The sequence below is a fragment of the Gymnogyps californianus genome, unplaced genomic scaffold, assembly GCF_018139145.2.
Source record: "Gymnogyps californianus isolate 813 unplaced genomic scaffold, ASM1813914v2 HiC_scaffold_32, whole genome shotgun sequence".
NCBI classification, from domain to species: Eukaryota; Metazoa; Chordata; class Aves; order Accipitriformes; family Cathartidae; genus Gymnogyps; species Gymnogyps californianus.
Window position 1 is genome coordinate 1,246,791 of NW_026114202.1, and position 14,608 is coordinate 1,261,398.

The 14,608-nt window shown below is 45.7% G+C and overlaps 1 protein-coding gene across 2 annotated transcripts; it reads right to left on the reverse strand.

Moving 5' to 3' along the window:
• Window positions 1-433: 433 nt before the first annotated feature.
• Window positions 434-2,209, reverse strand: HOXC6 (homeobox C6). Of its 2 annotated transcripts, none has more exons than XM_050914137.1 (2): window positions 1,532-2,209; window positions 434-763 (listed from the first exon to the last, which is right to left on the reverse strand). In XM_050914137.1, the coding sequence occupies exons 1-2, from the start codon at window positions 1,929-1,931 to the stop codon at window positions 450-452; spliced, it is 714 nt and encodes a 237-aa protein (XP_050770094.1). In that variant the 5' UTR covers window positions 1,932-2,209; the 3' UTR covers window positions 434-449. The 2 variants fall into 2 exon arrangements, with proteins under 2 accessions (XP_050770094.1, XP_050770093.1); XM_050914136.1 differs by having other exon boundaries at window positions 434-787.
• Between the last annotated feature and the right edge of the window lie 12,399 nt (window positions 2,210-14,608).

A 14,608-nucleotide genomic window follows, 5' to 3' on the forward strand; every position in this document is an offset into this window, starting at 1 on the left:
GCTCTGGCTGGGGGGAGGAGAAGCGACTGGGCAGAGTCCGACCCGGCACAGCGGAGGGTGGATGCCCAATTTTTTTTTGGGGGGGGGGGGGAAAGAAGGATGGGGGAGGAGGGGGGGGGAGTGTGCGGCTGGAAACAGTCTTATCCCGAGTTAGATAAATAGGCGATGGCGGAGATGCGTGTGCGGGGTGGGGGGGGTCACTGGGGAGAGCGGGGGGGGGGGGGTTTGTGTAGCGGTGGGGAGGGGATGTCCACATTTCCACCTTAGACCTTATTTTTTTAAAACCCCCCCCAATCATTATTATTTTTTATTCTTTTTTTTTTCTTTTTTTTTTTTTTTTTAACGTAGCCAAACATTGTGCCAGTGATAAATACGGGGGGTGGGGTGGGGGTGGAGGGGGGTGGGTGGGAGGGGGTCGGGGGGGGTCCTGCCGCCGAGCTGTCACTTTTTCACTCCTTCTGCTTCTCCTCCTCTGTCTCTTCTCGCTTCTCCTCCTTGGCCAAGCTGTCGGCGGCGGCGGCGGCGGCCCCCCCCCCCGCCCCGGAGAGGGTTGAACTCAAATTACTTTCTTTTTTCCATTTCATCCTCCGGTTTTGGAACCAGATTTTAATCTGTCGTTCCGTCAGGCAGAGAGCGTTGGCGATCTCGATCCGCCTCCGCCGGGTCAGGTACCGGTTGAAGTGAAATTCCTTCTCCAGCTCCAAGGTTTGATAACGGGAATAAATCTGGCGGCCCCGCCGGCGGTCGGCCCCGTAGCCCACTCCTAGGGATGCCGAGACAAAACAGACTAAAAATCGTCAGCCCGGTAGAACGGGGAGCGGGGGGGGGAAGACGACACCCGCACCCGCGCAACTCCTCCGCCCCCGCGCAACCCCGCGCCCGCCCCGCTCCTCCTCCCCCACCCCAACCCCCCACCCACCCCCACCCCCGGCGGCAGCGCGGCCGCCTGCCCCCTCCCCAGCACCCACCCACCCCCCCGAGAAAAAAAAAAAAAAAAATTAAATATCTCTATTTTTTGATGAAATTAACCCTCTGCGCGCAGCGTTTTCTCCCGGGTCATTTTCTCCCGGGATGCTGCTCCCGCCCCCCCCCCTCCCCCCCCACTTCTTTTTCCCACATTATTTCTGCCAATTGGAGGATTTTGGGGGAGCCGGGGGGCGGGGGGGGGGGGAAGTGGGAGCTTCCCCCGGCCCCTCTTCGTGCGGGGAACCCGCCACCGCCGCACTTCCCGCACCCGTCATTAAAACTTATTTTTACCCCGGTAATATTTTGTGCTTAACTCCCGAGCAGAGCTCGCTGCACTTTATTATAGATATTTTACACTCTCGAAGTCTTTTAATTAGAAAGAGCATAACAAGCCATATTTGCTTGCAACAACTTAACAAATAAAAGGCCTGTAGCTGCAACTGTGAAGGAGCTATATTATTGTTTTTATGGGGCCATAAAAAGTCGCTCAGCCTGTTCTGCTAGGGAGAAGGTCGTAAAGATGGTTCAGTTTATTTAATTTATATCTCCGAGCTGTAAAACTTACCACTGTGGGAGTTCATACGCTGCATCCATGGGTATATTTGAATGCTAGTTTTTTGTTCTTGCGAAGTGTTCCTGTTTTGGTCACTGGTAAAATCCTGTGCGATTGATGTCTGTGTATTATGTCCCATAGAATTTTGCCTGCAGCTAGAAAGCATGTCTTTTTCTTGGTAAAAAGCATTAGATCCATAGTCATAAGGTCCTCGGCTGGAGCTAAACACAACATTATCTTGCGGTGAATAAAAAGGAGAAGAATAAATCCGGTTTTGAGCAACGGCTGCTCCATAAGTAGAAAAATGCCTGACAGGGTCATAGGCAGTTGAATTGAGGGCTACGTTGGGAAGCACCTCTTGGCCACTGGTTAGATGGCAGGATAAAGATGGGTTTGTAAAATAGGAATTCATATCGTCCTCTATACCTGGCTGTGTGATTTCTTTAATATTTATTTCTGTCTCCAGTTTGTAGTCTGAACTAGATTGTTATAGGGAAGGCTCTGCTCCAGGACAGACAAAATGACAAAGTCAGCTGACCCGGGGGGAGCCAATGGGGAGGCGGGTGTCAAAAAGGGAAAAAATTGCTTTTGCTTCTGTTGATTCCCTAGTTGAAACTAAGTGGGCATGGAAAGTAAGTCCTGCACCCCCAAAACCCCCCCAGCACCCCCGGGGTGCCGGGGGATGGGGAGGATGCGGTGGGGAGGGGAGCGCTCCTGGAGCCAGGGCTGGGGGGGGGAGGTCCTGCCTGGGGAGGCAGCTGGGCTGGAAGGGGGGGGGGGGGTGGCACAAATTTCTTAAGCCAGGCTTAACTTTTCCTTCCCCCCCCCCCCCCCCCCATCCTCACCCCCCTTTTCTGCTAATGGACACTGAGGTTTGGAAGCACCGTCTGTGTGTCTGTGCGTTATGTTGCTTGTGTTTTGGTTTGGTTTGTTTGTTGTGTTGTGTTTTTTTTTTTTTAAGAAATGTTTGCTTAATATCTTGTAATAAAATAGCTCAGAATTCACAGTAATAAATCTCAGATGTCCACAGAATATTAAGCCATAAATTACCCTCCTTTTTTTTTTTTTTTTTTTCCTTTTCTTCTTGTTCTCATGTAGCATTGGTCAATATTATGGAATCAAATGGTTGTGTTCCTGATGAGAAAATATTACATAAAGAGAGGGGGGAAAACATGGCGACTTCTGAATTGATAACGTGTTTCAGAGCCTTCCCAAAGTATGTCTTGGGGAGGGGAGGAAAAAAAAAAAGACATCCAGAAAAGCAACACCCAACATTGCAAACTCACGTTAGCCTGGAAGTTAGATTTCTCCTCTAGTTTGACATTTCTCCCCTCAAACGTTTCCCTGCTAATTTTCAATGCTAGAGGATATTTACATTTTCAACAACAACCACAACAACAGAAGGGGGGGAAGAAAAAAAAAAAAAGAGGATTTCTATCTGTAATGGAGAGCAATGAGGAGCCTGGGCTGGGGACGCAACCTCGTGTTTGTGTTTGCAGCAATTTATAGTTGCAGATATTTACAACTGATTGGGAAACTTCTATTGCAAATATTTAGTTAGATGAAAGGGGGGATTATATTCTATCTTCTGTGGGTAGATTGCACCTAGAACTAATTGAAATGAAGACAGCTAATCTAATTTTAATTTCAATCTAGAGCCATAAATTGCCCCTTAAATGTAAAACATACCTGCTGATCTGTAAATATTGCGAGGTATCTTTATCATTCTGGTGGCTTGCTATTTAAAAATTCAATTATGGCAGGGAAACCCTGGCCTCCTCTGTGTTTTGATTTTTTTTTTTTAAACCTCCATCGTGTCCACGTTTTTATTTTAAATGTGAGGGTGCGGGGGGCTGGGGAGAGGAAGGTTTGTGGGTGCACACTCAAATTCAAAACTGAGAGTATTTGTTTGTCTTGCTCTCAATCAATAGACTCAATTCCTTTTTTAGCGATGTATCCCTAAAAGATTTTAGCTGACAAAGAAGGGTTGGGGGGGGGTGTATATTTTTTCCCCAGCTATAACAGGAACCCGGATGCCAACGGATTTTATGCTCTTTTTCCTCTGTGTAACAAAGCAAAGTAATCAATGGTAGCAATAAAACCATAAACGAGACTACAACTGAAAAAAAAAAGCTCGTGTATTCATCTTCTATAACGTTAAGGCTTCCCCTGAGTGTCACTAGGGGAAAAAATAAAGTTTCTAACCAAAAAGGAGATAGCTGGAAGTGTGCACCATCTTATTTAGCATATGTACCTTGTTGGGGAGCGCAGCCTGGCTCCCACCTAAGGCTGCCCAACTTGGAGCCAGCCTGGTACAGATATAAGACTCATGTACAGGGGGAAGATTTACAGGCATTTTCCCCCCAAAAAGGCGAACTTCAGTTTGCTTTCGTTTCCCTTTTCTCCCTCTCCCCTTTCCCCAGAGCCTGCCCGGGGATTTCTGGAGTCAAAGAAAGAGGCGAAAATAAAGAAAGTAGGAAAGAAATGCGATTGCTGGGGGTATTACTATTTCTTTTTTTTTTTTTTTCCCCTGCCTTCTGCTGAGCTGTTAAACCCCCAGCCAGAGGCACTCTCAGCTGGGCAGATCTGGAGAGCCAGGGATGTGTTGCAAATATTATTAGCCATGGGCACATCTTCCCTGAACCCAAGTCCTTTCAGGGCAGGGTTACTTTGGAAACCACCACTGACCACGCAAGCTGCTTCCAGATATTAAATTGTTGCAAAGGTCCAACAAATGGACTGGAGGGAGAGATGGATGAATGAGGGCTTTGCAGTTATTGGCGTGTTGTCTTACCTTATGTATTGCTTACAGCCCGATGTAATTTGGCGAGTAAATTAAAAGTAGCTACAGCTGGATGGGTTGGACCTTTGCTAGGGCAGATTGACGTGGGGAGTTGCACCTATGGAAGGGCATTTATACCCACGCCAACCTTGCCAAAGTTTGGAGGAGTTCCTGGAAGGGACTCCTTCTAGGGTTTTCTTTTTTCTTTTTAATTATTATTTTTATTTTTTATTATTATTTTTTTTGCTTCCCCCTTCTTTTTCTTCTTTTTTTTTTTTTTTTTTTTTTTTTTGTATAGGTGCTCGGGGGCTGTTGTATCGGAGACCTGTGTGATAACCGTGTGACTAGGAGTCGAGCAAGTTAAGTGTTTTATTACTTCTCTAAACAGAGGGCAAGTCTTAAAAGTCTGGTCGATTTATAGTGAACAGAAACCAGCTGCCGTAGAGAAACTTAAAATAGAATCCTCTCCCCACGTTAAAAATCAGGTTTCTGGGGAGAAAAGGGAGAGAAAGAGGAGGGGGTGGAAAAAAAAAATAGAGCACAACCACCCCAAAAGCTCCTGCAAATACAAATGAGCCATCATTAAAGTATGTTTTACTCATTGCAATTCCTCAGCCTCACGTTTTGAATGCACTGGATATATTTTTTTTTCCCCCCATTGATATTTTCTAGCAGTTTGGGGATTTCTCGAAAGTATTTCATCAAGATATGTCACTACCAAAAAGGTATTTATTTTTTCCCCCATGAAAACATGTAGAGGGAATATGTGGGGCGCTTTCTGGTTAAATTGGTCTGCAAACAATTATGTAAACTCATCAGCAGAAGCAAGAACAGATGTTTTATTAAAAGTGCTACACAGCAGTAGAAATATGTACAAGTCTTCGAGTAGCTCTTTAATAGGAGTTGCTCTTTGTTCCCAGAAAAGAAAAGCGCCCATAGAAATCTGAAATAACATTCACCACTCATAAGCCATATCCCCCCCCCCTTTTTTTTTTCCTCTCCCCCCACTGATGCTCACATGGAGGGGGGGAAAATAAAAATAGAAAGAAAAAATATGTGTCGGGAGATTTCCTTCCCCCCCCTCCCAGCTATAATTAGCGAATTGATGAACTGATTTGGGGGGGGGGGGGAAGGCTTTCTTTTTTTTTTTTTTTTTTTTAAATGCAATCCCTACACATGTGTTTTCTATCCCTCAGTAATTACTGAAAGGAAACAAATCCAAATCGGTGTCCCCCCCCTCCCCTCCCTCCTGGAACAGCCTGCAGACACCGCTACTGGCAGCGAGCTGCTGCCCAGCCCTGCAGCCGCTCTGGGATTTTTGGGGGGGGGGGGGGGGGGGTGTCTGGGGGGTGTTGTTTCTCTTTCCTTTCCAGCCACGTTGCCCACTTGGGGCTGATCCCGGCGTGGGGCAAGAGACGGGGCTTTCCCCCCACCCACGCGTGTCGTGGTCGGGGGTTGGGAGGTGCCCGCCTGCTCGGGGCATGGAGCTCCCCCCCTACACACCCTTAAAAATTAAAATAATTCAAGCAGGTTGAGGGTGTTTTTCTGTGAACTGCTGCAAAAATGTCTCTTTTGGGGGTGCACTAAAGGGGGGGGCCACCCTTAATCTTATCCCCCCCCTCCCCGAAAATGCCCGCACCTATGCGTGTGTAAGGCACACGCACACCCACGCACACGACTGACATCTGGCCATAAGGCTGCGTGCTCACAGCTGATTAAATACTCGAAGCTCTTAGAGGTAAATACAAGCGATGCCATTAAAAGCCTTTTTATTTAAACTGATTTCACCTTGTATCTGGGATCTCTGCCTCCCCCCCCTCCCCTTTGCCTTTTTTTTTTTTTTTTTAACTTGACATTTATGGCACACGTGAGTCCTAATTATTTATTTGGGTCTTTCGCTGGGAATTTATTCCTGCTCTTTACAACAGGGTTTTCCTAGTCAAATAGTGCTTTTTGCTGTAAATAACGCTTAAAAAAAAATAATACTAATAAAAAATAAGATGGGGATAACAACACCCCCTCCCCAAAAAAAGGGGGCAACAGGATAACAACTAACTCTTGGAGGTTTATGTGGAGGTTGGTTTATCTCTCCCCCAGCCCGAAATGGCTCGCATTGTTTTGGAACCGTCTCTATTCTCTGTAATTACAACCTCGGAGTCAGAGTCTGGGCAGCTCTTAATTAAAAAAAAAAAAAAAAAAAAAAAAAAAGAGGAGATGAAATCTCTCCTTCCCCTGAATACTTCTATTCAGAGCTTCATAGACTATTTAAAGTTTTATTCCGGCGCTGCAGACACCGCGTTTGGAAGAGGGTGGCCTATTTGGGAGGTTTATTTGCTAATTAAAAGGCATTTTCTGCACCAAGATGCACAGAGCTATAATTAGCGAAAACACCCATTTTCCCCCCATATCTTTCCAAGAAGAGAGGCTGGAAAAAAAAAAAAAATACAACCAGCGCCGTTTCTGCTATTTTTTTTTAATGCAAACCTCCGCAAATCCCTTTTTTTTCGCCCTAGGTGGATAAAGAAGAGTATTTACCACCCCGTGCATCGCCCGGAGAGTTGCCCAGACGAGTCATTTCTTTGCTTTTTCCTACTGATTTTTCTTTTCTTTTCTTTTCTTTTTTTGCAGCGTGGTGGAGGGAAATGGCCTTAAACGTGTTCTTGCTGTCTTTAGTTTATTCTCGGAGTTGCTTTAGGAAAGTGCACCAAAAGTTCAGGGCGACTCCCTTCAAGTTGCAACGCTCAGCGCGAAAAAAATATATATGAGAATAATAATAATAATAATGGGGGGCAAAAAAAAAAAAAAAAAAGGTTTTTCTCGCTTGCAAAACCTCTCAGGCGCTGCAAACGTTTCCAGGGGTTGGAAGGTAAAAAAAAAAAAAAAAAAAAGAGAATTCTGGCAATTGTCAAAACACATGTCTGCTAACCAGGAAACCGGGAGGTGTGTGGGGAAGAGAAATTAATCTGTTCCTACTTCTGAAATTTATCCCCTCTTCTTTCTGCCGAAGCGCTTTCTGACACTTTTTAAGCGTTTATTTAGATTTTTTTTCCCCGCGTTGATATCGCGACGGGAGGAGGCTTTTAATTCTCAAATATTCTTTTTAATGGGGGGGGTGGGGGGGGTGTTGGTTTGATTTATTTCATGATTTTTCTCCTTCCCAGATTTATTGGCGAATCTCAGCCCAACAAAAGAAGGCAGCACCGAAATCTCCCCGCGGAAACGGGACTTCGCTGGGTCTTAAATTACCAAGTAACCACGTTGCAAAAAGTTAACAGCAGCGAAAAAAGCAAGGGGAGAAACCCCCCCCCTCCCCTGCAACACCGCCTCAATTAAATGGAATTTGCTGATTAAACGCGCCTCTGAATAAATCTCATCAGCGCTAGGAAGGGGAGCCCCCCAAAAAGCGAGGGGGGGGGGGGAAATCCCAAACCCCTCATATTTTAGGGGATGTAAAACCGCGGAGTGGTGCTTTGTTTATAGGGAGGTGTCTGGCGGCTGCGGCAACATTCCTGGTGGCTCCTTGGCTAAAAGTGGGGATAAATGGTTTTTTTTAATTCAACCGGATTCAGGAAAATACCTTTTTTGCCCCCAAACCGAGGTAAAACCTACTCAGGTAGCAGGTAGCAACTTTCCCGGGGGGAAAAAAAAAAAATAAATAAACCTGCTTTCCAGCTTTTAATTAATGTATTTTTTAAATTTGCGTCTCTTTTCGTGATGGAGTGGAAATATTCCCTAAAATCCCTAAAATTAAAAGAGGCGAAAAAATGACAGTGGCGCTCATGACGTCACACCCGTCACGGACAAGACTTCGTGGCGTAAAATTATACCAGGCGACATTTTGCTGCACACATGTGCGTATCTATCTGTGTATCTATATGCACAGATATGTAGAGGTGCAATTACTGCTGCTGGGTGTGGAGATTAAAAATAAAAAGGAGTGGGATGTTATTACGTTCTGCAAGGATAACTCAGGAGTGAAAAATTGTTGTCATTAACTATAGGCAGTTTTATCCTTTATTCTTTGCAGATATGAAGGCAGAAATTTAATCATAGGTGGCTCGGAAAAAAAAAAATAATCCAGGAAACAATAATAGTTGCCTTAATGATGTTTTTTTTAGAGGCGATCACTTAGGCAGAATTAAACTATATATTTGGAGACAACCTCTTGAGCACTTTGTTGAATTTATACATTTACATCGTCTTTAATCGAGCAACAATTTAATATTTCAGGATTTGCTTAAATACACTCATATTTTCAGGGGGAAAATACCGTTCCCGAGTTGACATGCCTTATCTATTTTTATGAGTTCACGTACATTGGGATGATTTAAACCCCGGTAACACGGAACGAAAGGAATAATAATAAAAAAAGAAACCCAAAAACCAAAAAAAACCCAACCCCAAAACCGCCTTGAATTAGCAGAAAGTGCAAGTGAGGAGTTTCAAATGGCTTTGGGAAACTTGGGGAAGTTTGTGGACGGGGAGGGGGCTGGGGGGGGGGACACACACGCCTCAATGTTAAAGGTACTAAAACTTCTTTACAAAGTGATTTTTTAATTTTATTTTATTTTATTTTTATGGCAGGAGAAGCTTTTGCAGGGCTTTGCACCCTCTCCCAGCCGAGGAGGGGGGGGGGGTTCCTCTCCCCTCCCCAGCCCCTGTCTCCCCCCCCCTCACCCCGTACCCCCCCCCCCCCTCCGCCGCAATTACACACACAGACGGGGGGGGGAAGGCACCAAATTGCAAAAAATTGCAAGTTTCTGTCACTTGGTGGCAGTATACAAAACAAGTAAACAAAAACGGGCAGAAATTTAAACACTCAAAGCGGGGGGGCAAGGGGACGGGGGGGGGGGGGCACCTGTGGGACAAACCCCCGTCCCGCCGGATCCCTTGGACCTTGTCTGGCGGGTGATTTTAGGGGGGGGGGGGGGGGGTGTTTACAGGGGTTTTTAGAATTGGTTTTTAGTGGGTTTTTTTTTCTTTTTTTTTTCGCCTTGCTCCCAGTCTCTCTCTCTCTCCCCCCCCCCCCCTTTTTTTTTTCCCCTCCCCGCCCCCCATTGAAACGCGGGGTCTTTAGTCTGGGGACAAAGACTTTTACAGCAAGGTGTGTCCCCATGCGACAAAGGCGACCCGAGCAGCCTGTCCCCTGCAGACTGCGTCCAGACACCCGCAATTTCGGGGATTTCTGCCTTTTATTGTGTTTGTGTCTGGGGAGGAACGGGGGGGGAGACGGGGGAGGGGGGGGGGGGAGACGGGGCCGCTTTTCGCCTTCCTCCTCCCCAGCATCTTCCTCCCGCTCCGAGGCTGGAGGTCACGCCGCCTCCTGCCCCCCCCCGCCCCCCTCCCCGGCTCCGTAAAAAATCACCCTCTTCAAATTTTGGGGTGCTTCTGCCCCGATTTCCTCGCTTTTCCTCCCAAATCCCCAACCCACACTTCAGCTCCCCGCTGCCACCCCAAATCCGATGGGGAAAGGCCTTATTTTAAATATATATATATATTTTTTTTTTTTTTTTTTAGCCCTGACCTCAAACACTAGCACTGAAAATTGACTTCATTTTTTTTTCCACCTCTTTTTCTCCTTTTTTTTTTTTTTTCCGGAGAGGGCGAGCTGCAGGGATTAAACCCCCGCCAACAATAGTAACCAGATCTCCAACTATCTCGTCCAAAAATAAAATTCTTGATCCCTCAATGTCACGCATCATCTTTTCCCAAAGTGTATTTCCCCCTCTATGACTAATTTTTTATCTCCCCTGGCCTTTTCTTCTCCTCCACATGCCGAGTTCCGCAAATTTATCTCTCGGGGGGAAAAAAAAACCCAATACCAAACAAACCAAACAACAAACCAAACCCCTTTGCTGCACAAAGCTCCGGGTAGAAATACAGGGCCCCCCCCTCAAATCACATTTATTGGGGAAATAACCACAAAGATACGGACCCCCAGCGCAAATCGATCTGAGCATCACCACTTTCACCGCTCGCACCTCACGCCGGTGGCGGTTGCCTATATATATCATACATTATTTCTGGTGGGTTTGGGTAATTCGTTCCCCAAACCGGAATTCCTTCACACGACAAGTTGGGAAATCGTTTCTTTCTAATCATTTCTTTGTAGTTACAGGTTTTTCCAGGCTCTTACAACACGGCGGACTTGGCGTAATAAAACACCCACACGTTCATGCTCTGTATTTATATATATTTGATCGTAACACGCTTTTATAGAAGCTGAGATAAACGCCCACGCGCGGGGAAGATCGTATCAAACGGGTTTATGGTCGGGTATATATGTGCGAAATGTGTACGCGTTCAAATAAAGTGTAAATTCCTCTTGTTGCACAGATTGTATTTACGTCCTTCATACGCTCGTACTCAACACCTCGGGATAAAACGCCCTTGTAAATAAATTAGGAAGCATTTGGGACAGAGGAATTTCCATTTAAAAATTTCTCTGGGATCCTGGTTTTATTTTCTTTTTCTCCACCGACTACAGCTGTCGAAGAAAATCTATTATTTCCTGAAAGTCCATGTCAATAACACGTGGCAATTTTCCTATAATCCCTGATGTTACAGATACAAGCAGCAATTTATTTCCTCTGGTTTAGACCGGGATTTAAAAAAAAAAAAAAAAACCAACACAAACCCACACCATCTCGGAGAATATAAATCATTCCGTTATTCCAGCTCTACATCCTAAAAATGTTTCTCAGCATTGCGAGTGCCTGAAGGATGACAATACGTCAAGGGAAAGGCGAAAATCAATATATTTTGAAGTTGTTTTGGGGGGTTCCAGGCCTGGCAGAAGGCGGTTTAATGCGGGGCGGCGGTGGGAGCACCCCGGCTCTGCTGGGAACCAGCCCGGGGAGCGGGGAGCCGGGGCTCGGGGAGGGAGAGCAGACGGATTTCAGTCTGAAAACAATAAAAGATCCCATTTCTGTAATCATGTGGTTCCAATAAACACTCATTGTTTGCTCATAAAATGTCTTTACGACTAGCCGCGGTACGGGCAGAGACTCCACACAACGGGATTTTCCCAGCGAACAAAACGAAGGCAAAACTGTCTCTTTCCCTCTTTCCCCCCCCCGCCCCCCGCATCCCGTCCCCGAACCCACTATTTATTTCATGCTTGGGAAATAAAAATAAGTGGGGGAACCGCGTGTTGTCTCAAAGGCAACGCGCTGCAAAGCCGGCCGAAAAAAAATTCCCTTTGCAGGGGAAGGGGAACGGCAGCGCTCGGTTTTGTTCAGCCGATAATTTCCAGCCCAAAGGCAGGCGCAAGGATTTACCAGATTTCTCAAGAGAAAAGGGAAACTAACTTTGGAAACTTGGCTTTCCTTTCCCCCCCCCCCCCTTCTCTTTTTTTTTTTTTTCCCCTTTCCCTAATTAAATTTAGCACACCGCCACCAGAAACCACCCCAGAACTTCACAAACCGCTTTCGCTAATTAACCTCTGCCAACGCGCGCTGGAAATTAAAATAGAGGAGGCCATTTTTATTTAAAAACCACCAGAAAAAACCAACAACAAGAACAACAACAACAACAAAAGCAGCAAGGCAGAAAGTGAGGAGCCCCCCGCCTTCCAACTCCCCCCTTTCCTCCCCAAAATCCCCCCTCCCGCAGACGGCCCCGCTGGCCACACACTGGGGAACCCCCAAAATCGCTTATAATAAGCCGGAAAATTGCCATCGCCTCTGCCACCCCTCCCCCACAGCGTTTATTTCATGTCCGTCCCTATATATGTATACATCCAGCCCTATACGTGCACAGGCTGGCATCACCAGCAGCAAATCTCTGCTCATACACACGCTCCTTATTATTACTATTTTTTTTTTTTTAAACACAGAGGATTTATCAAGAAAGAAAAAGAAATACAACCTCGAGAGGAAATGAAGTCACTACATTTTTTATATATATATATGTCTTTACACGGCACCGGTATATACAGGGAGATAGATAAGATTAGATGATGGATGGGTAGGTGGGGAGGTAGGTGGATGGATAGGTAGATGGGGAGGTTAGCAGGGGAAGGGTCACGCTTTAAATCTCACCCGTTAAACCTGAATTAAATTTGCTGGAGGAAAGGAAAAAAAAAAAAAAAAAAAATAAAAATAAAGGAAAGGGGAGGGACTCGCATGCAAATAAAATATAAAAGCCAACACCGTGTTAACCACTTCGCAGGAAAACCAGAGCGCTCCTGAAAGTTATTATTGTTATTATTTTTTACGACATGGAGCTTGTTTCAATTGCTCCTTTGCAAGGGGGGGAAATTCCATAAAATTCAATAAAATTCCATAGAAATCAATAAAATCCAATAAAATTCAATGAAAGCCCCTTTCCCGGAGAACTTTACACCCGCCCGGTTGCAAAAAGCGAATAAAAGGAGGAGCTTTTGGAATGCAAAGAGTTGATTGTTAATCAGCTCGCGCTTAATATTAATTATTGCCCCGGGAGCGAAACGCGCAGCCCCGCGGAAGAGGCGCAGGCCGCGGCCGGCGGCCCCGGGGCTGAGTGGGGGGGTGGGTGTGGGATGGGGGGGGGGAAGGGGGGGGGGGAAATGGGCGTGCAAGGCCGGGCCTTGCGCACACAATTAGGAGCGCAGCTCATTAAATATGGCACTACCAGCAGCCTTGGACGCCCCACCCGGGCTGCGCCGGGCCGGCCCCTCCGCGCATGCGCTTCCCCCCCTTATTTATTTTTTTAAGGAAAAGTTAGGAGGATTAATTTTTCCATCTATATGCATTTTCTTTTTTTTTTTTTCCCCTTCCTCCCCTCTCCTTCCAACGCGCCCCCACCCCACAACACCGACACCCCCCCCCCCCCTTCTTCCCCATCCCCCGGCGCCCCCCGACCTGCCTCCCCGCACCCCGAATATGACATCAGCAACAGCAAATCCCTTTTTTTTTTTTTTTTTTCCCCTCTTCCCCCCCGAATTAACTGCATTTCTGCCGCCCCGCAGCAGCTTTCCCTCATATCCAAGCTACACCCCTCGCTCGCACAACGATGCATCATTATCCTTAACACCCGGGCTATGGATCATTAGTTACACATTTTAACCAATAAGGGAACACTTACCAGAGGCTCCTGTCTCCCCCTCTCCCTCTCTCTCACTCTCTCTCTCTTTTTTCTCTGTCTCTCCCTCTTTCTGATCCACTGACGCTGCAGCTCAGCTCCACAGAAACATTAAAAAAAAAAAAAAAAAAAGAGGAAAAAAAAAAAAGGGGGGTGAAAAAAAAAGATGGAAACAAAAGCAAAACAGTTCTTCTCTGGTTGGGCAAGGGATGGGGGAAGCTGGAGGAGGAATCTGTCTCTCTCTGGGGTTTGTTTTTTTTTTTTTTTGGGCTCCAAAAAAAAAAAAAAAAAGGTATTTACAACTGCTTGTGCCCCCTCATCATCGCATCCTGCAAAGGAAATGCATTGCGTTTTGCCCCTAGGGGTGGGGAATAGGAGGCGGCAACCAGACGCAGCAGTAAACTCATTAATGCCAAAATGCCCAAAGCAACCAAGAATTCCAACCCCAAGGAGACGGGGAAGGGGGGTAAAAAAAAAAAAAAAAAAAAAATTTCTAGAATTTTTTTTTTTTTTTAGCCGGGGAAAAAAAAAAAATCCTCATCATCATCACGCTAATAATTAAGGGGGGGAAAAATACCATCCTACCCCTGGCACTGCTTGGACTGTTAAAGGAAAGACTACTGCGAAAGAGTCATAAGAGAAACCACAATAAAAAGTTCACGTTCATGGATGGAGTCCACATGACTTCCTGTGGCCAATCCAACTTGTGATTCAGTCGTAAACTTTTATTGCTCAGCTGTAAATTTTCTGCAAACAACCAGGAATGCGTTGCATTTTTTTGTGACGAGTGCAAATGCTCTCGTCTGTCGCCATGTTTATACAATTCTGCTTTAATATTAGGATTTTTTTTTTCCCCCTCTACGCCCCCCCTCCCCTTTCACTGTCCCCCCTTTTTTATCTTTTAAGCGACCGCGTTAATATATGGGAGGGTGGGGTTTTTTAATTTTTTTTTTCTTTTAAAGATAGATTCGGTTTAATTTGACGATTATTAGCTGCTCGAGTTAATTCTCAGCATTTTTTTTTAACTAAGGAGATTTGGCCTTTAGCGCTGAGCGTTATTAGTCTCCGTGTTGGTAATTAATTGGAGGCGGGGGGGGGAATAGGAAAACATCGAGGAAGAAGGGCCGTGGAGAGAAAAATGGAGCACACTGGATTTGAAAAATAAATACATTAAATGATGAGGGCATGTTAATTTTAAAAGCGTTTAATTAATAATCAAAGACAATACGCTCGAGGAAAAAATA